General features: G+C 36.7%; 2 protein-coding genes and 1 non-coding gene across 11 annotated transcripts; 2 read left to right on the top strand and 1 right to left on the bottom strand.

The window, feature by feature from the left end:
* Window positions 1–8,354: 8,354 nt before the first annotated feature.
* On the top strand, window positions 8,355–8,462 carry LOC122283581. Its single transcript, XR_006230979.1, has one exon. It is a non-coding gene; the product is annotated as a small nucleolar RNA R71 (small nucleolar RNA).
* A 6,982-nt stretch (window positions 8,463–15,444) lies between these two features.
* Window positions 15,445–17,114, top strand: LOC122282788. The gene is made up of 3 exons (XM_043094817.1): window positions 15,445–15,851; window positions 15,986–16,065; window positions 16,649–17,114. The coding sequence occupies exons 1-3, from the start codon at window positions 15,488–15,490 to the stop codon at window positions 16,934–16,936; spliced, it is 732 nt and encodes a 243-aa protein (XP_042950751.1). The 5' UTR covers window positions 15,445–15,487; the 3' UTR covers window positions 16,937–17,114.
* Window positions 17,115–17,132: 18 nt separating this feature from the next.
* Window positions 17,133–24,642, bottom strand: LOC122282786 (ADP,ATP carrier protein ER-ANT1). Of its 9 annotated transcripts, XM_043094809.1 has the most exons (7): window positions 24,310–24,642; window positions 24,057–24,140; window positions 23,731–23,917; window positions 22,078–22,275; window positions 19,165–19,453; window positions 18,107–18,466; window positions 17,133–17,727 (listed from the first exon to the last, which is right to left on the bottom strand). In XM_043094809.1, exons 2-7 carry the CDS (start codon window positions 24,064–24,066, stop codon window positions 17,443–17,445), a joined length of 1,329 nt encoding a protein of 442 aa, XP_042950743.1. In that variant the 5' UTR covers window positions 24,067–24,140; window positions 24,310–24,642; the 3' UTR covers window positions 17,133–17,442. The 9 variants fall into 9 exon arrangements, with proteins under 9 accessions (XP_042950743.1, XP_042950742.1, XP_042950744.1 ...); XM_043094808.1 differs by lacking the exon at window positions 24,057–24,140 and having other exon boundaries at window positions 24,310–24,641; XM_043094810.1 differs by lacking the exon at window positions 24,310–24,642 and having other exon boundaries at window positions 24,057–24,265.
* Window positions 24,643–25,046: the final 404 nt, after the last annotated feature.

Consider the following 25,046-nt stretch of genomic DNA (forward strand, 5'->3'; position numbering starts at 1 on the left):
ATATTTGACTTACCACGGGTGCTAATAGTGGTTTCTGTTTGGTTTGGTACCAACTATTCTATTTCTGGTGCACCCATTTTGGAAACAAAGTCATTTTTCTGGTGGTCTTTCCTGTGTACACACTCGGGACTCCGAGAATAAATAAGGGGAAGATTTACATTCTGTTTCTACTCGTTTAGCTACTGGAGTTTACACTACCCTACCATAGGGTAAAACATGACCTCTAATGTGATGTAATGTACCGGTATGATAGTGGTCAGTTATGCTATGCCAAAAAAATTTTGAATAAGAATATTTTTGAACACTCGCTTTGATATTTTTGATAACATATTCTGATTCTGTATTTTGACCATATAAATATTTTGTTAGGCATTCTGAACTCTGTAAATGCTCATGTTTACACATTGGTATATGTTCTTTACTTACTAAGTTGTTGATAACTCACTCATTTATCTCCACAACATTTTTTAAATAATTTTGATGGTTCAGCTGAAGAGCAAGAATAAGCAGTGTTGGAGAAGTTTGATGATCGTAGATGAATAAGTGTCCGAGGGTACAAGTACTTATTTGAGTCATAGTTAGTAATTTGGTTATTTTCGGTTATTTTAATATGTTGAGTTAAGGATATTTTTTAATCTTTGTAGAGTTGTTATTATATTTTATTAAGGATTTTGGTTTGTATTTCTGTGGAGGAACATGGACTTTTGGGTTGAGTAAACAAATTAATATTTTATGGAGTTTTTTCGGATTTTATAGTTTTGATATTGGAGTTGATATTCAGTAATAAGAGCTAACTCTCCAGACCTTTGGGATCGGGGCCAAGTTTGAGATTCTGCATACTTTATGGATGGTGGTTTTCGGAAAATTGAGGTTTAGATTTGATTGGCTTATTCTATAGGCTATAGGACATGACTTGGATATGATTTAAGGTTTAGATTTTGAGGTTCACATAAGTTTGAGCGAAAGCCAAGTTTGAGGTTCTACAAAATATAGAAAGTAATTTCATACTTGAGGTATAGAAATTTGAGGATTATGAGATGATCATGGGGATATTTCAAGCTTGAGGTTCTTTTGACTTTAGTAAATGTGGTTTTGGGTTATTGGGGCTTTAGGAAATAAATATCAGATTTGATTTTTAGTGGCTCTACTTTTAAATTGCCTCCCAAGTGTAGAAGGTGTCTAACTTATGTATAATGAGAGTCACAATGTCGATTTCATAGGGATTAAGACAGATTCAGTGCTATGCAGTTGGTTATTGAAAAAATGAATTAAGAAAGTAAAATATTAGTTGTGCAAATATTTCTTATGGTGATTGGGCAAGCCTGTAAACCAGATTGTTCCTACCAGAAAACTCAAGGGTTTGAAAATATTTTTTCTTCTTTTTTGAAGAACCTAAATGAGATTAAGATGGACTTGGATGCACACTAAAGTTTATAAAAATCAATTAAAGAACTAAACTCTCTGCATTGATAAAGAAAAAAAACAAGTGCAATACTTAAAATTATTGTTCTGAAAAGCTTTTAGACAAACACCTAGGCTACGAGTCTCCATTCGACAGACAGTTTTCAAGGGATTTTTGCATTCACAATTACTATCAAATGCAATTTCAGTCATGATTAAAGGATTTGGAAGATGTATATGATTTAAGCACTAACAAACATTTGCTTAATAATCTTAACAAATTTCATATCAGACTAACAATCAGCATGCAACTCGGGATTAAGGTATGCATCCCTTAAGCGTTCACCATGCCTTCAATCAACAATGGATCAAAAAGGACACATAAAACAAACCCTAGTCTCGGTGTCTATAAGAAAGATAGAAATTTATGGAGGATACAAGTAAAAATTGAAAGAAATAAAAAACCCCCAATTGAAACCATACTGCTCAAGGGTTTCCCATGACCTAGGTTACAAAATTACTCTCCCATCAAATATGAAAACAAGCTATGCATCAAATAAAAACAATGATCCATAATCTCTAGAAAGGAAAAGACAAAACCCTAAAATTGGAAGTAGAATTCTCAGAGTGATACTCAAGCCCTACAAAAAATCCCAATGTCGCCTTCTCTCAAACCACTTCCTCCCTTGTAAGTTCTCTTTCCTCATCCTCTCCAGTGCTCCTTCTGATCTCTCTCTCCAGGTTGTTGCTCTCTCCAATTCCATGTGATATTCTAAGGTGCGAGAGCTGAGATGCAAAACAACAAGGGTTACGGGCTTGAGAGGATTCCTTCTCTTTTTTTTTCTAAGTGTCAAGTGAGTGTGTGAGGTAAGTGGCAAATAGTAGTATTTCACATGTATTTCCCATTTTGACCTTGTGGTGCCTTTGTTGTCAACTTATTATGTAAATAAGCATATGTAACTCATTTTTAGACCAAAACCCTTAATTTACATGGTCAATCTTCATATTATTTTCACATAATCACACCACCCCCACCCCCCCAACTAGCTTTTTGCTAGTCTCCAGCAAATGAAGTGAATGGAATCGTACAAAAGGAAGTTACCAACTATCATTCCTTTAAATCTGAAAATCACATGCCATAAAATACACTTGTAGAGTTTAAGAACTTAGGAATAAATTAATCTGAAATTGAGTATCAACTAAGAGATTTATACACAATTTAGTAAATCAAGCAAGGGAATTAAATGTAACAAAGTTTACTTTCTTTTAAGTGCATAGGAAAGGGGTTAGAATTCCAAGATTGACTACCAAGAGGCATTAAAAGTTTCAATCACAACAACTAATGTGAGATAACCACATAATTTTACTCTAACTCAAAACCATTGTAATGGTGGCTTTCACGCACTTTAAAAGACGCATATTTTCTTATTTAGTAAGGATCCCGATAATAGGCAGTCTTTTCCAATACACAGATGTAAATCATATATGAATTTTTTAAAAAAAATTATGGTTCTATTTTTCTTTTTCTTTTCTTTTCTTTTCTTTTTTTTTTAATCCTTGGCTTGTCCCTTTTCTCATTTAATTCACTTCAGATTTCTTCCTAAGCCATTAGGATATGGTTCATTAGAGTCCCAAACCACCGAAGTGTAAATCAACAAACAATGACCTAATATAGTTTTTTCTAGGCATTTCGGGCATGTGTTGTGTGTTTTTTAGCAAATAAATATAACATCTTTCCCTTGGTGTAACAACTAAATAAAATGGATAAGTCCCCCTTTTGATCTAAATTTTGATTTCACTTTCTAGCATGTGATCTAAATTTTGATCTAAATGTTCCATGACCTCAACAAATCATTTTCTAGCATGTGAAAATTAGAAACAAGAAATTTTAGGCCAAAATATGTGAAATGCATGCAAAACAGAAAAATAATTTCTCTCTTCCCCCTAACTAAATTGTAGCATTGTCCTCAATGTGTGCATGAAGAGTAAAGAAAGAGATGTTACCTAGGCAGCAAAACTTAACATTGGGAAGATGTAAAACAAGAAAAATGAGTATTGCTTGTAGTGCAATATGGTTAGATCATGAAGCCAATAGCTTGGAAGAAAGAAACTCAGTAAAAGGGAATGAGCAAAGAAAAGAAAGAAAGAAGAAGAAGAAGAAAAAAACTAAATAAAAGTATTGAAACTTGTAGTCTACATAGGAACTTAATCAGTTGACAGTTGGTTCCTATAATGGGGTGGATGAAATTTTTGGTGCATAAGTTCCTAATAATGGTTTTAATCTCTGACCATTCACCTTGAAAGTATTACCATTTTGAGGGTTTGTTATTTCTATGGCGCCATGAGGAGAAAGTGATTTTATTAGGTATGGTTCACTCCACTGAGATCTTAGCTTTCCAGGGAACAGATGAAGCCTAGAATTGTAGAGCAAGACTTGTTGATTAGGTTCAAAAAAATTTCTAAGAATGCTCCTATCATGTAAGACCTTCATGTGTTCCTTGGCTAGCTTAGAATTCTCATATGCATCCCTCCTAAGCTCCTCTAATTCAGATAATTGCAACCTTCTCAAAGAACCAATTTTTTCTATATGAAAATTAAATTTTTTCACCACCTAGTAAGCTTTGTGCTCAAATTCTACAAGAAGATGGCATGCTTTGCCATAGACCAGCCTATGTGGGGATATACCAAGTATTGTCTTATAAGTAGTCCTATATGCCCACAAGGCATCGACCAATCTCAAAGACCAATGTTTCATTGTGGGATTAATAGTTTTTTCAAGAACTTGCTTAATTATCCTATTTGCTAATTCAAATTGGCCATTGGTTTGTGGATGATAAGGAGTGGACACTTTATGATGGATCTCATACTTCTTTAAAAGTGATTCTAGTGATTTCTTACAAAAGTGTGTTCCATTATCACTGATGATGGCCCAGGGCATACCAAACTTGGACACTATGTTGTCTTTTATGAATTTGAGCACCACTTGGTGATCATTCTTTTTACAAGGGATGGCTTCCACCCATTTAGACACATAATCTATGGCCACCATAATATAAACATACCCAAATGATGGGGGGAATGGGCCCATGAAGTCTAAACCCCTGCAATCAAAAATCTCCAAGACCAATATTGGGTGCAAGGGCATCATATTCCTCCTAGTTAGCCATCCTAGTTTTAGACATGGCTCACACTTTTTTGCATAATTCAAAAGCATCTTTAAACATATGGGGCCAATACAAACCAGATTGTAGGATTTTAGCCACTGTTTTCTTTACAGAAAAGTGACCCCCCAAAAGCCCCATTGTGACAAGCAAATAGGATAGAAGTTATCTCATTATCAGGGACACACTTACGGATTATTTGGTTAGAATAGTATTTGAACAAGTAAGGGTCATCATAAAAAAAAAAATACTTTACCTCTGCTTTGAACCTTTTTAGATCATGAGGAATCCAATGTGGAGGTGTTTTCCCTGTTACCAAGAAATTGACAATGTCAACATACCAATTTATATTCTCAATTAAAAGTATTTGTTCATTAGGAAAAGATTCAAAAATTGGCAAAGAAAAATCAGGTTTAGTGACAGTTATTCTAGATAGGTGGTTAGCCACCACATTCTCCACTCCCTTGGTGTCTTGAAACGTGATATTGAGCTCCTGCAAGAGCAGACCCATCTAATTAGCCCTGGCTTAGCATCTTTTTTTGTAAACAAATATTTCAAAGCTACATGGTTTGTAAAGACAACCACAGGTGACCCTATAATATAAGCTTTAAATTTCTCTAGAGCAAATACAATGGCCAGAAATTCTTTTTCTATTGTGGAGTAATTATTGTGAGCTCCGATTAATGTCTTACTAGCATAGTAAATTGCATAGGGTAGTTTGTTCCTATGTTGGCCTAAGACAGCTCCTACGGCAAAGTCACTGGCATCACACATGATCTCCAAGGGGAGGGACCAATCTGGGGATTGCATGATAGGGGCTATAGTGAGTATGTGTTTGAGTTGGTCACATGCTTTTTGATGTTCTATTGTCCACTCAAACACAGTGTCATGCATAAGCAAGTTACACAAGGGTCTATAAAATCCAAAATGTCCTAAAAATGACCTAATGTCTTTCACAGTTTTAAGAGTGGGGAGCTTGGATATTGGGTATATTTTGGACTTATCTACTTCAATACCCCTTTGGGACACTATATGCCCCAATACAATACCCTGTTGAGACATAAAATGTCACTTCTCCCAATTTAATAGCAACTGCTTCTCCTCACACCTGGTCAGAACAACTTGCAAGTTAGTAAGACAATTTTCAAAAGAGTTCCCAAAGACAGAAAAATCATCAATGAATACTTCTAGGCTATTTTCAATTAAATCATTGAATATGCCTAACATGCACCTCTGAAAAGCTGTTGGAGCATTACAAAGTTCAAAAGGCATTCTTCTAAATGCAAAGGTTCCAAATGGGCATGTGAAAGTAGTTTTTTTTTAGTCCTCAGGTGCTATTTCAATTTGATAGTAGCCTGAGAACCCATCTAGAAAACAATAAAATGGATCTCCAAATACCTTCTCCTAGACTTGGTCAAGAAATGGCAAGGGAAAATGGTTTTTCTAGTGGAAGCATTAAGCTTCCTATAGTCGATACACATTCTCCAGCATGTAGTTACCCTTGTGGGGACTAACTCATTTTCTTCATTTTTTATTACAGTCAGCCCAGATTTTTTTGGGACCACTTGTATTGGGCTGACCCACCTACTATCAGAGATGAGTTAAATAATACCCACATCTAACAGTTTAAGGACTTCATTCTTCACTACTTCTTTCATTCAAGGATTGAGCCTTCTTTGCATTTTTCTAGAAGGCTTAGAATCCTCCTCCAGGTAAATCTTATTAGTACAAATAAGGGGGTTAATGCCCTTAATGTCAGCAAAGGACCAGCCTATGGCATTCTTATGTTTTGTAAGGACCTTTAATATTTCTTCTTCTTGTCTATTAGTTAGACAAGAAGATAGAACTACAGGTAAGGTGCTATTAGGTCCTAAAAAAGCATACTTGAGTTCTGCGGACAGGTGCTTAAGGTACAATGCTAGGACCTGCTCCTTCTCCCCTTCCTCTATGGGCTGTGCTGGGCCTAGCTACTCAACCTTGGGCATCTATTCTACTGATTGTCCTGCATGAAACATAGTCAGTGGTTGGTCTATAGATTCTAGTGTTTCAAAACATTCTTCAAAATTTTCAATAATTCGAGGGAAAGATTCTGCAATGATGCCCTCCAACAGATTCACTTCTTGAGGTTCCTCCACCTCCTGAGGTTGTCTACACAAATTAAATATGTTAAGTTCCAGAGTTATGTTGCCAAAACTGAGTTTCAGAACTCTACTTCTGCAATTTATTAGAGTATTAGAGGTGGCAAAAAATGGTCTCCCTAAAATTACAAGAGCCTGGAAAACAGAGTTGACAAATAGCTTTATATCAAGAACAACAAAATATATTGGATAGTAGAACTTATCTACCTGCACTAGAACATCCTCCACTACCCCACTTGGTATTTTTATTGACCTATCAGCTAGTTGCAAAGTTATTGAGGTCGATTTCAATTCCCCCAGCCCCAATTTCCCATATATAGTATAAGGTAACAGATTCACACTAGACTTTAAGTCAAGTAGAGCATGGCCAATTTTGGAATTCCCAATGATGTAGGAAATAGTAAGGGATCCAAGGTCTTTAAATTTTGGAGGAGTGTTGTGTTGAATTATTGCACTAACTTGCTTAGTGAGAAAAGCTTTCTTCTTCACACTCAACTTTCTTTTAATAGTGCACAAATCCTTTAAAAAATTAGCATAAGTGAGAATCTGTTGAATAGCATCTAGTGAGGGTATATTAATCCTTACTTGTTTGAATACCTCCAAAATCTCAACCTAATTTTTATCTTTATGGGAAATTGCTAACCTAGTGGGAAAAGGTACAAGTGCTGAACAGGTTGTGTCTTTAGTTTGTGCAAGCACTGGGTTAGAGACCTTACCATTGTCGTCTGCTTTAGGGGTTGGATTTTTCTAAATTTTTTCCACTTCTCAGGACTATGATAGCCTTTACTTGCTTCAAAATAGAGTCCTTTCCCATTTCTGACAATTGATGAATTTGGCTTTAAGGATTGGGTTGTGGTTGTACAGGAAATTTTTCTTTCTCTTGAATACTCAGGGTTGAAGTGATTTTTAACAAGGATCCCCTAAGGTTATTGAGTGCTTGGGAATTTTGGTTATTTATTATTGCTTGCCCTTGCATGAACTATTGCAGGTTGGATGCTAGCTGGTGAACAGTCTCATCCAAGTTTATCCTTTGGTTTACAACTGCAGATGCTGGCTATTGGAGTGATCCTTGTACAGTTGGGTACATGTTTGTTGCATACTGGCTGGGCCCAAGTAGATGAGATGAAGACTGAGTCTGTTCATTCCTCTAGCAAAAATTTGGATGGTTCCTCCAAGTGGAATTGCATGCAATTGAGAAGGGGCCTGCAAAAGGTTTTGAAATCAAGTTAACAGAATTAGATTGATCTAGAAGAACTTCCTTAAAAGCTGGGATTGTAAGGCAGTCATCAATGACATGCCCTATTTCTTCATAGATATTACATTTTTTTGAGATTTTCTGAACAACTTGAACTTCTTTGGATTTATTAACATCTATGGTTTCTAACTTTCTAGAAAGTGAAGATAACCTAGCATGCAAATCATCCACCTCTTTTAACTTGTATTTGTCCCCTCCAGTGATAGTTTTTATAGGTTTAGTCCTATCATACATATATGAAGTGTCCCATGACCAAGCATTTTCAGATAAGTAGTCAAAGTACTCAAATGCCACCTTGGGTTCTTTATTAAAGAACTCTCCATTACACATTGTTTCCACAAACTACCTCATCTTGGGTTGCAAACCCTCATAAAAAAACTGATTACTCTCCAGTTTTCATACCCATGATAAGGGCATGTATTAAGCAAGTCCTTGAATCTCTCCCAACATTGATAAAAAGTCTCAGTGTCTTTTTGGGCAAAATTCATGATTTGTCTTTTTAATGCGATAGTTCTATGCATAGGGAAGGATTTCTTTAGGAACTCAATTTGCATTTTCTGCCATGTCCCTATTGATCTAGGCCTAAGAGAATTTAGCCAAGTTTTGGCTTTGTCTTTTAATGAAAAGGGAAATAACTTGAGTCTAATCACTTATTCTTTGATGTGCAAATATGGATTCTCTGACTCCATTCCATGAAAGTGAGGTATCAAGGGAATCATACCAGGCTTAAAGTTAATTGCATTCAGGGGTTGAATAATGCATAAGGGTGAACTTGTGATGCCTACAACTCCCACGTATGGACACGTGGAAATCGAGGCGTCGGGATGATGATTAACACAGGTCACACATTCCATCACTATGTGCCAAGTGTGTATACAAGCGACACGTGTATAATAAAAATAATGCAGCGGTAATAAAAATCTTACAACTAAGTACCAGAATTTTGTTTAATACAAATTCGCTTAAAACACAAGCGTACCAAAATATTACAAGTTTCAATATTGTTTCAAATCCAAATTACATGACATGAACGCAAGTTAAATAACTCCCAAAAGTAAAACAACTCCAAATCAATAATCTGGCAGAGCCCCCTCCTCAGGCTCAGGCTTCTCCTCCTCAATCAACGATGGATCGAAGAGGACATAGAAAACAAACCCTAGTCTCAATGTCTATAAGAATGATAGATTTATGGAGGATACAAGTTAAAACCAAAAGAAATCCCCACTTGAAACCCTACTACCCAAAGGTTTCCCTTGACCTAGGTTACAAAATTACTCTCCCATAAAGTATGAAAACAAGCTATTCATCAAATAAAAACACTGATCCATAATCTCCAGAAAGGAAAAGACAAAACCCTAAAATTGGAAGCAGAATTCTCGGAGTGATTTTCAGGCCCTACCAAAAATCCCAACGTCGCCTTCTTGCACACCACTTCCTCCCTTTTATGCTCTCTTTCCTCATCCTCTCTAGTGCTCCTTCTAATCTCTCTCTCTAGATTGTTGCTCTCTCCAATTCCATGCCGTATTCTAAGGTGCAAGATCTGAGATGCAAAATAGCAAGGGATACGAGCTTGAGAGGATTCCTTCTCTTTTTTTTTTTCTAAGTGTCAAGTGAGTGTGTGAGGTAAGTGCCAGATAGTAGTATTTCACATGTATTTCCCATTTTGACCTTTATTGTCAACTTATTATGTAAATAAGCATATGTAACTCATTTTCAGACCAAAACCCTTAATTTATATGCTCAATCTTCATATTATTTTCACTTAATCATTTAGAATTGTGTGGGTTGCAAGGAATAATCCTGTTAGTATTTAGGCTCTTAGAATCTACAAGATTTTAGGAAAGATGTCTTATGAAATTTGAGGTATTGGATTTTGCAGATTTTATGAGCCAATTTCTTCATGTTTGAATTTTGTTTTTTAAAATTTGATAGACTCTTTTTGTAGGCCTTACCATATGATTTTTATAAGATGTAAGGGTTAGATTTTGGAGATATCTTTGTTACTATGGTTGCGTGTACTACTTTTTGCATATGTTTATATGAACTCTATATTTCGAAACTTTTATTAAAAATCCAAGTTTTTCATGATGCCACCTCATCGTTGGGTATGAAACATTTCGAATCTAAACGGGACTAATAATGAAGGAGAAGGAAATTCGAGTGCTACTAAAGTACTTTGAGTTGAGGTGCAGCAATTAATAGAGGAGCTCACACAGAACCCTCTGGGTCATAATTACAATAGGAATGAAAGAGGTTGTTCGGTAGAACAATTTAGCTGGATGCACCCTCCTTCTTTTGTTGGGAGAGGCGAGCCAACCCTCGCTGAGGATTGGGTTCAGGATATCGAGGAGATATTTCAGGTCTTAAATTGCACCAAGGAACAGAAGGTATGCCACCTTTAAGCTGACCGATGAGGTGAAACAACGGTGGATTTTAGAGAGAACAATTAGGGAAGCAGATGGGAGGGGAGTTTTTAGCTGGCCCCATTTCAAGCAAATCTTTTTTTACCTTTACTTTCCAAGATCGGTTAGAGATGCTAGGGCCAAGGAGTTTGCTAACTTGGTTCAGGGAACCATGTCAGTCCACCAGTATGTTGCTAGATTCATTGAGTTATCACACTTTGTTTCATATCTGATCCCCGATGAGGAGAGGAAGACCCGAAAGTTTGAAGAAGGGCTAGACAATAGGATATACAAGTGAGTGGGGGGCTTTCAGATTCAGAATTTTTCAGAACTAATAAATAAGGCCACAATTATTGAGCAGAGCCTTAAGTGAAGCGTTGAACTATTGGAACAAAGGAAGAGGGTTGCGCCACAGGGGTCTCAGTCTACAATGGGCCAAGGCCTATGTAAAAAGAGGAATGAAAGCAATATCGTTGGTAAAAAGTAGACATGGGGAAATCAATCGAGTAACCTCTGTAAGTTTTGTAATCATGCACACACTAGAGAGTGCAAGAGAGAGGTGGGGGCATGTTTTCAATGCGGTAAGACCGGACATCTTATCAGGGAATTCCCTTTGTTTTAGACAAACAACAAGAAGCCTAACCCACCTTTGGGTCCCCAACCAACGATTCAAGGAAACAATCAGCGTAGAATAAGAGGACCGGCTTGAGTGTTTGCACTGACATCTGAAGATGCTGAGGATGACAATGATGCAATCACAAGTACTCTACTGTTTTCCTTCTTGATAGCTATGTTTTGTGTTGAGTGGGGCCAAACCATGCTTTTATTTTAATGGATCTTTCTCTAAGTGTTATAGCTTAGAATATTGAAGTTTAGATTGAAGTGAGTGTGCGTGTTTTCCTAAGGAAGGCTTAGGCCACAGAAGAGTGCACAAGAGTGCGTAGTCCAAAATTATAAGCCTGGTAAGAATTACATGTTTAAGCATCGAAAGGAATTAGACCAATAATTCATATCCATGAGATTCTAGCTTTAGGTGTTGGGTTGGTTAGCGTGTATAGTGGAAGTGTGAAGTTTTAGAGATTTGATGGTTTGAGAGTAGACTTTGTGAGGATTTGGAGCATTTGATTGTTCTATAATTCCGAGGTTTAAATATTATTTTAGGAGTTCCCTTTTAGTTATAAGTGAGATTTTAGTTTTAAAAAAAAATGGAGGAATTATTAGGCTTGTAAATCCATAGTTGAGGTTCATACTTTTAGGTTTGGATTTGAGGTCGCGTGTGGATTTCAACATTGGGATTTTGGGAAAATATTTTGGTGAGAGACTTTAGGAAAGTTAAGATTTTTGAAATAGGAGGGATTCATGTATTTGACTTTACTTTTGATGCAACAAATTTTGAGGACAAAATTTTTTTTAAGGGGAGAGGATGTAACACTCGAGTTCAATACAGGCTCGCTTTCTTAGTATTTTTTTTTTTGGATTTATAGGTATGAAAAGCCCATTTTAGATTATGATTAAATTTTTGGAAGAGTTCTAAGATTTTATTTTTGGCAGATATCGAATTTTGTTTTGGGCTTGCCATTTTAGTTAAAATCATTAAATATTTTTGGTTTGGATGGAATCTTTGTTTGGGCCAAGGAAATTATGGAACAAGTATATCTCTTATAAGGATTAGTTGAGACCCATAATTTGGAGAGAGAGAGAGAGAGAGAGAGAAGCCCAAGCTCGTTAGATCTTGTATGAGACTCCACGTTCTTTCTGATGCACATCTATTTGTCATGCATGCACGCTTCAATCACGTCCGTTTTTCACGACTTGCCATTTCTCGTCTCACTTTTCCCTCCTTCTCTAGGGTTCTCTCTCTCTCTCTCTCTCTCTCTCTCTCTCTCTCTCTCTCTCTCTCTCTCTCTCTCTCTCTCTCTCTCTCTCTCTATATATATATATATATATTCTTTTGTACATCAACCATCCCTCATGCTTGAAAAATCCCAAGCTACCGCTTCAGTTGTCTCCTTCTCCTCTCAGTTTCTCATTGTCGCGTCGCACCTCCTCCTTCACTCCGCACTGTCTAACACCTAGCCACCCCCCTTGACTCCACATTGTCCAAAATCACCCACCAATTTCGCATCACCACTAGTGCCCAGCCATCATTGCATCACGGGAAAATTGCCACACAGAGCCCCTGTTTTCTTGCACCAAAATAGAGTATATTTTTCCTCCTAGCTTCCATCCTTTTACTGCCTCCAGTCACGGCTCGATAAAGCCCAGCAGCACTGACCAACCACTCTTCCGTCAACCGTGCCACTTTGGTAAGTATTTTTTTTTGTTTCTTCTGTTTCTCTCACTCTCCATTTTTCTCTCTCTCTTCGTTCTCACTCTCTCTGCCTTGAATGACAGTGCACTCCCTTTTTTTCTCTCTCTTCCCATGCTCTGCCACCACCCCCAACTATGCCGCTGTCAAGAGTCACCCTAATCCACCACGTCTTCCTTCCTCGATAAACTCATGTTGCACGGCTTCTTACACGGGTGAGTCTTTGTTTCAGTCTCACCATCACTCTTTTTCTTACGAGTGGAGATAAAAGAAAAAGGAGCATATCAAGAAGACAAATCAGGTATCAATTTATTTGTTGATCTCAACCAATATTGTATGATTCCATTGCATAGAGAAGATATTGAATCAGAAGTTATTGAGAGAGGCTTGTTAGAAGAATAAAAGTTAACAACAAGAGTCGAAGGATTAATTACATCAGACAACGGATTTAGAGGTACGATTAAACAAGACGTGTGGAGGGAGATGGAAATTCAATCCCTAAAAATATTCAAACGTATATAGTTAATAATGTCCCAAAACTTTAGGCCACCACCAACTTAAAACTTATTTCCTTACTATATGTCTTTTGATTTATTTTGACTTAATGTAGCTTTTGAGCAATTTTGATGTTTTAATTATAATTTTTAAATGCAATTTTTTATTTTAAATTTGTCATTTATTGTATCAGTAATTACCATTCGAACAAAACGTCTTCAATTCAAACGGTAATTATTCATTATTATCATTCAAACACATTTTCTAATGTCATTCGAATAGCAACCCAAAACCATTGGAATGAAAATGAAATCGTCACTTTAGTTGGAATGGATTACTAATACATTCGAACACTTTGCATGTTTTGATCATTCAAATGTATACTATTATGTTTGAAAAAATTTATATTTATTCGAATGGACAATAAAACGTTCAAATAGAATTTTTAATTCAAACCTTTTTCAAAGGCATTCGATCTGATTATTTTATGTTTGGACACAAATTGTCCTGTTCGGACAACTAGAAAGCATTCAAACACTTGCTTCATTTGAACAGGATCAAAAAAAAAATTTGTCGTTGAATCCAGTAAGTATTACAAGTTCATTTGAATGAAAACTGGGATTATATTTTATACTCCTTCCTTTGGTAGTAATAAGTAATAATCCATTAGGTGATCATCCATCGGAGCTAGACAAAGGGATCGATCGGATCAATTGACATAGTGACATCTCGATCTTATAAGCAATACTTCTCTTCCATATATATATTAGGACAAGTCGGACTTTCACATTTCATATCATGACAAGGTCATGATATCATGTTCCTATATATAAGTTGCATTAAAAGAGATAAGCTGGAAACTAGGCTCGCTCGCAAGAATCTTTATAACTAAGACATGTAAAGTCTTGGCCCCACCCATTTGGATAGTGAAAATGTTTCATCTCATCTCATCTCATCATTACAAATTTTTCAAATTATCACACAAAATATAATAAACATTTTAACTTTTTCAAATTTCAAAAAAATAATAATATTAAAAAATAATATTCTAATAATATTTTATTTAACTTAATTTTAATTTTCATCTTAACTCACTATCCAAACAGTACATTAATATGCAATCCGCCACCATGGTCATGGAGTACATGATTAATCCAGATCATTAATTGTAAGATACAATATTTATTATTTGTCTATAAATTACAAAATACTGTACGTTGATCCCGATTTTGCATTTTCAACAATTTTACATGCGTGTGCATGTATGCATGATTTAGTTATGGTTGGCCTTTCACACAAACATCAGTCCTTAATAATCTTGGCTGATACATTTATATATCCAAATATCCCAAATCTTTTGTACTAAAAAAATTGTATTTTTTTTTAGTTTTTTTTTTTTCCTAAAAATTATATTCTTCGTCTACATTTAGTTGTTATGACATATTTTTAAATATTTGTCACATCACGAAGTATGATTGATATGATGATAAAATATAAAATAAAGAATAGCATGAAATATTACGTGCAGGCAGGTGTATGTGTATATATATATATATATATATAGCGCATCAGATTAGGCATACATAACGATTAGTTGGTGACATCATGGAATAATAATATATATTGGGAATGCAAGTCAATTTTAGTGATTAGTTGAAGAAAGCAGCATTGAATTGCAAGATGATATATATTAAAGTCAGTTTGCAATCATTTCTTATTCATGGAATTTTGCCAAACTTCTCGATCGATCAGACACGGCTGGACTTCTTTTCTGCTTTCTATTCCAAACAAAAGTGGCCTGCAACAGGTATCTCACGTCTGCCTTACATGACTTGGGCTTGACTTGTATATATATATGTATAATAATACGTTCTGCTTATGTTAATGCGAAACTGCCAAAACACACTGTATAATGCCACAGCATGATTAGTCTAAGTATATAACTAAATCCTAAATCATTTAGTTATGAGATAATGAAGATGATGATGAGATAATAATGAAGAGCTTGTCTATATCAAACCCCCAAACGCGGAAACATTAAAGAATTTACGGACAAAAAAATACAAATACTAATAATAAAATGGAGGATGGACGCACAACTTCACAACTACATGGCTCGCACGTTCATAGATGACTGAGTCCCCACAACCAAGAAAACAAAGCAAACAAACAAAGAATGATTTGTACGACCATTGAAAGAGAAAGAGCTCAAAGTCAAATACAACAATGGCCACGAGGATAACACTGCATGCGGTACTTCAACCTCCCCCTTATTTATACACAAAAAAATGTAGCCACTTTCCCACCAACACCCCCTTCCCAACAACATGGGCAGAAAACGCGTTAGAGTGGCGAGTTTGTCTGTCGGTCGTGTCACCGCCTGTTTCAGGATAGGCTCCCCGCCATTTCAATCCAAACCCAGGAATTTAGACTCCATTGAAGCAGCTCAGAAAACAGAGTTTTTGAGCAATAGCAGGGAAGATCCCAATGAGTTTAGCGCCGCCGGCAGCCCTGAGGATCCTGACAGGCAGGTGAAAGATCATGGGGTGCCAGCGGAGGTTGGAAACAAGATAATGGTGGTTGTGGATTCGAGCCTTGAAGCACAGGGAGCTCTTGAATGGGCACTGTCTCACACAGTTCAGGGTCACGATAGTATTACTCTCCTTCATGTATCCAAGCTCTCCAAGCAAGGTGAGATGATGCATCATCTTGTAAGTTTTCATTCATAATCTGTGAAGATATACAGACACACACACACACACACACACATATATATATTGAATGGTTAGAGCTAAGGTACGTTGGCTTGCTGCTGCTGCATGCAGGGTCTAAGGGGAAAGGCAGCTTAATGGCTCATGAACTTCTGTACTCCATGAAAAATATGTGTCAGATGAAAAGGCCTGGGGTAAGTCCTTCTTCTGAATTGGGACATTCCAGCTTCAGTTATAGTGCCTCTAGGATTGTGTTCTAAATACGGTATAAAGTGAAGAACGTGGCCAAGAACACTGAATTTGATGTCAACAACTAATCATATTGCAAGTTTTTAGGGAAGCTTTCTGTGAAAAGTTTGGCTCAACTCAAGAAATTACTGGACGTCTGTGTCATCAAATTAGGTGAAATAAATGAACAACTTGATCAATGCGCAAAAGACTTCATCTGTTCATTTTCTAGCAAGACTGGTTCAATGGGCTTTTTCACTGAATGTATGTCAACTCTGCCATGAATATTCTTTTGGCTGCATACTTTTAATTACATGTACATGATGTTTATTAAATATGTGTTTATATAGATGTATTTATATATATATAGTCAGCGCGGTTTAAGGTGCCTAGCTGTACAATTGCACTGCTGTGGATCATTAATTTAAAAAAATCATCATAAAAAATAGAGAGAATATTTTGCATAAGAGAATGACGAATTTCTCCTCATAACACGATTGATCGATCGATGAATGTTGTATTGTGAATGATATATATAATTTCTAATAGGTGCAAGTTGAGGTAGCTTTGCTTGAAGGAAGGGAAAAGGGTCCAATAATAGTGGAGGAAGCAAGGCAACAAAGAGTGTCCTTATTGGTAATAGGACAAGGAAAGCAATCGTCTATGTTATGGTCTCTAATGAAGAGATGGGCAGGAAATAGGAACAGTGGAGGAGTTGCAGAGTACTGTATCCAAAATGCTTCCTGCATGGCCATTGCAGTAAGGAGGAAGAGCAAGAAGCTTGGAGGTTATTTGATTACAACCAAGCACCATAAAAATTTTTGGCTTTTGGCTTGATGTAATTGTCAAGAATTCTGTGAGATTTGGTTGTGGAAGATCTGAAGACTCAATTTGATGCATATAGGCTGTACTTTTGAGGTCTCACTGTAAAATTAGTAAATAATTATGAATTATGTTTTTTATTTGTCATAAATACTACAAGAAAGAAAGAAAACTATCTGCAGTTCTGTTTGTTGATACGGAATACAGTACCGATGTGAAAGCATAACTTTGTATTTTGACTTTCTTTTTCTTACAACTACAGTGAGTCCGTCAATAAGAAATGTGTTTACACCTCGACTTGTCGGCAAAACTCTTAAAAAACTAGAGGAAAATAAGGCACCAGAAGTAACATCAGGCAGTGAACCACTTCAAATATATCTGATCATATTATTTTCTTTTCTTCTTACCATTTTCAATGGACCTTTCTTGGGTAAACAATCGATAAAGCACGTTAATATACAAATCATAAGGCCAGGACTCGCTTTAGAACTCTTTGATGCGGCTCAAAATTAAAACCATTGTCAATTATAACCATGTCTGGATGCAATTCGATGAAGGTGATCGTATCCTGCAAGTACACCGGCCCCTGCCATCCCCATAAGCATATTTGCGGTAACTCCACGGAACAGCGCAGTGAAACCCTCAAGGTGAATGATCTCAAGGAAAGCATGCATGGCATTGCGATACTTTACAGGTTGTCCAGAGGTCATCATCATTCTCCGTCGCAGAGTGTCAAAGGGATATGCACAGATGCCAGAGGCTGTTGTGATGCTCCAACCCAGCAAGAAACTGGCAAAGAAGTTACCCTGCAGAAAAAGGAAAAAAAGTGAATGGTGTCATATGGGGCTTGGGGACAAGTCTGAAGAAAAACTGCAAAGGGCATGATTTCCACAGAACTTTAGAAACATCAAATAATTTTGGAGCTGAAAACAATTATGAAGGAATTTTCATGAACGGTCTTCCACTGTCCTTAAATCAGCTGTTCAAATGCATCTGATTAATTCACAATCTCCTGTGTGAGGGACCAGCGCTATTGTCATCAAAGCAATAACAACCCATTTGATTATGATTCTACTACACTCAAGCATGATGCTTCCATTAGAGCTGAAGATGCAAATTCACCCCCTCTTAAATAGACAGATGTCTGATTTACATAATTCCCCAACAAGAAATATAGATACTAACCTCGAAAGGTCCAACCAAAATAATCGGCTTCATTGTGTCATAGATCCCAAAATACATGCCTCTATACAGAGTAATGCCAATGATTGAAGGCCCAAAACCCCGGTACAGGCCTACAATTCCATCACTTGACAAGGTTTTTCTGTATACATCTGGTAGCCCTTTAAACTGTCGTTGACCATCCCTTGTATCAGTGCCAAGTCGAGTACGTGCATAATCCAAATGATATAGAAACAATGAGGTAGTAGCTCCAGCAGCACTTCCTGAAGCCACATTACCGGCAAACCACTTTATGTATCCATCCTTCTCTTTTGAGCGTCCAAAAACACTTTTGAAGTAACCTTTGAATGCGAAGTTGAAAGCCTATGGACAATTTAACATCTGTTTGGTGAAAACATTTGCAAGATTGCAATGTCCATATCTGAATAGTTATAAGTTATTAAAATGTACAGTTAAATGCATTGAGTATGAAAACAGAACAGTTGGTCTGAAGTCTAACTTAATTGATCATATAATAAAATTGAAGATAAATGCATATTCTAGAAGAGATTCGCAACAAATATATATAAACGAGTGGGCAATATGGAAAATTGTATGCATCTCCTACACTGAAATTTATCATATACAAAATTGTCCATAGAAACCCCAAATTAAAGTTCCATGAAATGGGAAACAAATAATGAAGTCTCTTAAGGAAAAAAATTCACATATTTAGAAATCTTACAGTCAGTTATCGACATCCTTTTCCTAAAATTATATTAAGAAATTCCAAATTGTGAACTTCTCGTCTTTGTGAACAAAATCAAAAGTAAAGAAAACAATGTCAGGATCCACTCTATAATAAGTGAAATTAATACAAGCAAGGGCAAGCACAAGAAAAATGACCAATGGACCCCTCATGTAACCATGCTATCAAGCAATAATAAATGTGTCAACCAAAAAAACAATAGAAGTGAAACTTTGTAAATTATACAAATAAAGCCACAACCATCAGAACTAACATCCAGATTCCAGCCCAAATCCTTAATGATAAACGAGGTTTGCAGAGTAAAAGGAAATACCTGAGTAGGGAAATATCGTATGACATTTGCCTGGTTACCTCTCCAGAAAGACAACAGACCTTCCTCTCTCAAGACCCGTCCAAAGCATTCGCGAACACCTGTATATGGTCTCTTGAGCTGACCTCTCTTTATCATCTCTCCTTGATTTTGCAACAAAAGTTTAACTCTCTCGATTGGTGCAGCTGCACTCTTTGATATTATTGCTGCTACTCCTCCCATTAGAAAATCTAGAGAGAATCGCTCAGATTGTGTCGCCATTCCTGTTATCTCATAATTTGCCTCTTTAGCTCTGTAGAAGTACACCCAAGGAACAAGGAGGAACAAACCAAAAAGAAAAAGAAAAAAGAGAAGGAAAAAGCCAATACATGATAGTGGAAAAGATAAATCACTGAATGATAAAGGTTTTGAGAAATTAACACAAAATTGTAACTAGTGGAAGAATATTAACAATTGCTCTAAATCAAATTGTGGACTCCAAGGGAACCAAACCAAGCTAAATATTGTGCTTATTTAGCATGATGACTAGCCAGCAGGCCTTGCCCCATGATTCAACAACCCAAGACCAGATGGGATGACTTGCTGACTGGGTTATTCCTACAAGTAACCCTCTCTACTTATTGTCGGATCCTTCTCTTCCTTGAGGGAAAGAGACCATAGAAACCATCTTATTTAAACTCTACTCCTCTTACACTGGGGGACACCTATTCTGGAAATCAAAAACTCCCATAAGCTCTCCATATAACACGTCATTGAATTCTTCCATTCTCAATGGTCCCTTTTATCTGTTCCTCAGCTCAACCATAAACTTCTTTTTTCCAAAAAAAAGAACAGGCACTTGCGCTCTTTTCCATACCAAAACATCAAACGAAATGTATTGGGACTAGCTGCCCCCTTATCACTCTATAGCATTACAGACTTGGAGTTTCTTTCTCAAAAGCTTATTTGTCATTCGGTTGAGAAGAACCTAACATTTTCAATGTCTCCAAGTATCGCACTCTAGTTAGCTTCTGCCTTTGGTAGTCCCTTCTGCTTCCCAAGGTATAACATTTGTGGATTCGTCTTGCTTTGGCCCTATGCTTAGCAGGCCAAGATCTCAATACACTGTTAGGATTGCACCCGGATGCTGGGAGGTGCAAGTCTCAGCTTGCTAAAAGACTGAATTGTTTATCAACCAAATTTTCATTGAGAGGTTTAAAAAAGCTTAAAAGAAATGTTGGGCAAGGCCTTAATCATTTAGGCAGCTTCAACATATAGGCCACCCTTCCCACATGCCTCATAACTTTTCATCCTACTTCATGACCAACATTTTATGAGTTGTCCCCCTTTAAAAAGTTCTTCCAAAATGGAGGAGTAAGTTCAAGCGTAACTTCATCCCCGATGTTGTGTCCTAAAGCTCTACTCCCACTTTATTCTCACAAGCTACAGAATAGCATTTGGTAAATCCTTGAATATTCCCTGTTGTTTTTGAATAACTTGAGCTTGATTTCATGTCACATATAAACCAGGTTCTAGCTACAAGCACCAGAAGTTTCATTGTACATCCCACGTTTAGGTTCACTTTATTGCCAAACTGTCAACTATCTGAAAATCTCTGGATGCTTTACCAAGAGTGACAAGTCTAAAAGTTTCATAACTGGTCCGGCATCAATACATGTGCAACAATAAAAGTATTTATATCCAAATCTTCATTATACAACTGGTTATGAGATACAATTAATGCTTCATCACATTCAACAATAATCTGCCCCTCATCAAGAACCATGTGATGACCAAAGGAAGGGTCAAGCCATATATAGGCCCATACTCCAAAAGCACTATCCAATATTACACTTGGAGCCTAGACGAGTCATTATAACACAATAACTTCTACCTCATAAACAAGGTGGAATCACATTTACTACCTTCCTATACTCGATGTGGCTATTACAATCAAATTCATTGGCAAGCAAATTCATTCATGTCATATTTTTTATGCGAACAGACCCCACCAAATAGTTTACAAGACAAAGAGTAGAGTAATTTTATCATCTTAGCACCATTTCAGAGTTGAGGTGAAGCTAATCAAATGTGAATCCATTAATCACTGAAGAATTACCCACTTGGAACTTCCAAAAATGACATGGGATTACCCAATGCACTGTAGACAAAGAATACATAAACAATCAAATATCTCATGCCAAGATGCTAAAAATGCAGCAAGCACATTACATATACAACATGCCCTATGGATCCTAAGCATTCAACTTATATCCATCATCCTAAAATGATTTCTAAAACTGCCCATTATAAAAAGGTACAGTCCTGAGAAAGTGTAACAGATCAGCATGCCTCATACTAGGTAAATGGGCCTTAAGTAAGCTGGCACATAGCAAAACCAAACTAATCCACAGGACAAAACATAATATTTTTATATATATATGAATGAATAATTCTTTGTATCATTGCCAAGAATGTCATTACCATGCAATGGTTTGAGTTAAGATGTTTTATTGGGTTTTGGAAAAGGAGAGAGAAAAGGTTGAATAAAAATATTATAAAGTTAAAAAATTGTTTGAATATTATTCTTGTTTTGAAATTTGAAAAAGTGGTATTATTTTTTGTGTTTTGTTTGGAAGTTTGAGAAAGTTTTGTAATGATTAGATGAAAAAGTTAAAAATTTGAAATTAAAAATGTTTGTGTTTGAGTGATGTTTGGAAAGAAAATTATGAAAAATTTTGAGATGAGATAAGATGTATTACCCAAACAAGCCCTTATACAACTAGACATTCCTCTTCAATTCCAAGATGTTCTTGGAAACCAAATTGTTATCAATGCAATAAAGATGAAATATGAACGAATAATTGAATTTAATGTAACAGAATTAAATGTGCAAAGAAAGTTGAAAAAAAAAAAGGAAGAAAGAGAAATACAAACCTGGTGACATACAGTGAGGCGAAAATGCCTGGACTGAGCTTGGATGAAGGAATGTGATGGAAAGCTTTAGGTTTGAGTTGAGAGTTCTCTTGGATGGGAAAAATAACCATTAAAAAAAAAAAAAAAGTTACTTCCACCCTAGGAGAGGACAAAAGGAAGTTCAACCAAGGGGAGCCGATAGGGGGCTTCTCTCTCTTGCTGCATCCATAGGCATCAAGGGATTGTATGATAATTTAATTTGAAGTAAGAAAGTTAGATATACAGAAAGTGAAGAAAAAAAGAGGAAGAGAAACATGGAGTTGGAAAAACAATAGTTTTGAGAGATGGGAAGAAGCTTGGAAGGGAAAACCCAACGGGAATAATTCTAAATGCAGTCCCCACACAGTGGAGACCCCGCGCACCCCTGACGTGGAGACAGCCGCGTAGGGTATGAAACAAGTCATTTCATTTAAGTGGAAAAGGTGCCGCAAGAGACGCCATACGTATAGAAACAGTGCATATTGAGAGGCTTGTGGTGTGCAACGTCCCTGAAGCGTTCCAGCCACTGAGCAGAGACATAGCTTGTGCAGTCTCAAGGGTCTTACAGGAGAGGTTCGTATACCAAATTTGTTTCATTGGTTTCTTCCAATTTTTTTTTTTTTTTTTCTTTTTAAAGAAGTTTCTTCCAAATTTCTAATATTGTCTTTAACATACCAATAAGCTAGAATTTGCTATGTATTAATTCATACAGAAAAACTGAGATTTCACAGTACATTTTCATCTTAAGAAACGATATAGGGGAAGAAATTTTGTTTTGTAAAGGAGTATATGATGTTTGTCAAATTGGAAATAAGCTTGTGGAGGAGCGTCTTGGGAAACTTCCTTACAATTATTCAAGCAATGAATGAAATGTGTTTGATGAAAGTCCCATGTGAGAAGCCTGTTGAGAAGTTGATGACATGTGTTTGATCATGTTCTTAGTCAAGTTTTCTTGAGAAGTTTGTCATTTTGGCTCTATAATGGACACTGCAGGGGCGAATAGCGTGCCATGACATATCTATGTTTATAGATTTTGGCAGTGAATTTCTATTTGTTATAGGATAAAAATGATTTTGAGCAGATAAGATGCTTTGGAGGGGCAGATAGACATTTGTGTTTCTATTCCTCCTGCCATTGCTGCTAAGCAGGGAGGGAACCATTTATTAAAAATAATTCATCTCCGATATGTTGAAATTAGGAAATAGGTAAGGCCGAATTGGGTCTTTTCTGTTTAAGCTTAATTATACTTGGAAAGAGGAATAGCATGTGGCATGTGAAAATGGTGCATAGACGAATATCGACGAATACCACTTTGTTCGAAGTGTCTTGCATGAAGAGACAGAGAGTGGGGTTGAGCCAAGAATGAAATTGCCGACATTTTGCTGTGAAAGCAATACGCTTTTAGCTCGGCCTTCGGTCAAGTCCTTCTTGGCTCTCTACTTCTCTCCTGCCAGGCCTAAATCAGATTGTACATGCATGTCTCTCAAACATTTTTTGATAAGTAAAAACGTCACTGACACATGTCTCTCAAACATAGGCCCAGAAATGTGATGAATGGCAAAGAAGGGAGAAAATCAACAGGGCCCAGACAGGGAAATGATTCGAAAATATAGGGTGAGAGTAACGGTTCATTACCTGGTCGGTGGCGGCGTGTTCGGTTGCAATGGTCTCGTGGTGGTCGGTGCGGCAGCAGAGCTGTGATGAATGCTGTCGGGAGTACGAGTGATGTGCTGACCGCACCCAAAAAGAGAACGCGTCCCTGAAAGCTTAATGGCCGACGGTGGTGGAGGAGAAGAGATCCAGTCGACGCCGGCGGACGGAGCTGCAGAGGGAACTCGAAAGCAGAGGAAGATTTAGTACAGCGGGCTGGGCGGAACTCGAATAGAGGGAAACTTTTTTGGTCATTGAAGATAAGAAGATGCGGACAAAGGAGACGTTTCAGGGACTGTACGTAGACGTACTCATAGTCATCGATCACGGATTATACATATTCTTAATATCGTCCATACATCAAGGTGTCTCAAGTTCAATGTGTGAATATGAAACTACAAAATTCCGATGAACGGAATTAGCAGAACAAGTTGATCCAATTAGCAGCAGAATAACACCATATATACAGATTGTTCTGAACTAAAATGTGGTAAAACAGAAAAAAAAAAAAAAAAAAAAAAAAAAAAACAGAAGAAGAAGAAATGGCACAAATACAGCACAGACCGTGGGTTTCTTTCGGCTGTAGAGGAAGCATCGGTTTCGTACGTCAGATTAGGAGTCGAGAGAACACGGCCGGGTCTCGGGGTCTGTTTTAGAGAGAGAAGAGATAAGGGCAGGCCTTGAGAACAAGATCTATGTCATCAAAACGGCGAATCTATTATCTGAGGTCAGGGGACGCTGACAGCCACATCTGATTAAAAAATTATAAAAAAAATTGTAGAATTCGTGAAAGGAGGAAGGAATTGGAAAGCTTGGTTAGAGCATCCGATGATTCGGATTCCTTGAAAGTGGTCCTTGACGAAAGAAATTATGAAAATGGAAGACAAACGGGCTGCATCTGGTTCTTTATATTTTGTGCGGAGCAACTTTACAAATCTTAAATTATTCTTTTGATTTTTTTATTCTAAATTTAATAATATATATATATATTTATAAACAATAAGATATTTTATTGATATAAAGAAAGACATAATTAAGGTACACTAAAAATATATATGTGAGTACATTTATTTAAGAATTAGAAAAAATTACAACGAAATCATGGAAATTAGATCATTCAAATCTAAAGCAATTGTTCACATAAATAAATTCTTTCAAAAAAATTTTAAACTCTTTCAAGAAGCGTTCATGATCCTCAAAATATTTATCGTTTCTTCCACTCCAAATTTACTAAAGAATACATGTAAGAGACATCTTCCACACAGTTGCAATCTTTGGTATCACTGTGATCCCTCTCCAGT

Source organism: Carya illinoinensis, chromosome 11 (genome assembly GCF_018687715.1).
Source record: "Carya illinoinensis cultivar Pawnee chromosome 11, C.illinoinensisPawnee_v1, whole genome shotgun sequence".
In the NCBI taxonomy this organism is placed as follows: domain Eukaryota; kingdom Viridiplantae; phylum Streptophyta; class Magnoliopsida; order Fagales; family Juglandaceae; genus Carya; species Carya illinoinensis.

Bases quoted from the DNA above. Each gene is read 5' to 3' on its own strand.
- LOC122282788 (XM_043094817.1), top strand. From the start codon at position 15,488: ATGGGCAGAAAACGCGTTAGAGTGGCGAGTTTGTCTGTCGGTCGTGTC. The intron at 15,852-15,985 runs GTGAGATGATGC...TGCTGCATGCAG, and splicing joins ATCCAAGCTCTCCAAGCAAG to GGTCTAAGGGGAAAGGCAGC. The intron at 16,066-16,648 runs GTAAGTCCTTCT...AATTTCTAATAG, and splicing joins GTCAGATGAAAAGGCCTGGG to GTGCAAGTTGAGGTAGCTTT.
- LOC122282786 (XM_043094808.1), bottom strand. From the start codon at position 24,340: ATGCTTCCTCTACAGCCGAAAGAAACCCACG. The intron at 22,276-23,730 runs GTAATGAACCGT...CTATGGATGCAG, and splicing joins AACACGCCGCCACCGACCAG to CAAGAGAGAGAAGCCCCCTA. The intron at 17,728-18,106 runs GTTAGTATCTAT...CTTTTTCTGCAG, and splicing joins TTTTGGTTGGACCTTTCGAG to GGTAACTTCTTTGCCAGTTT.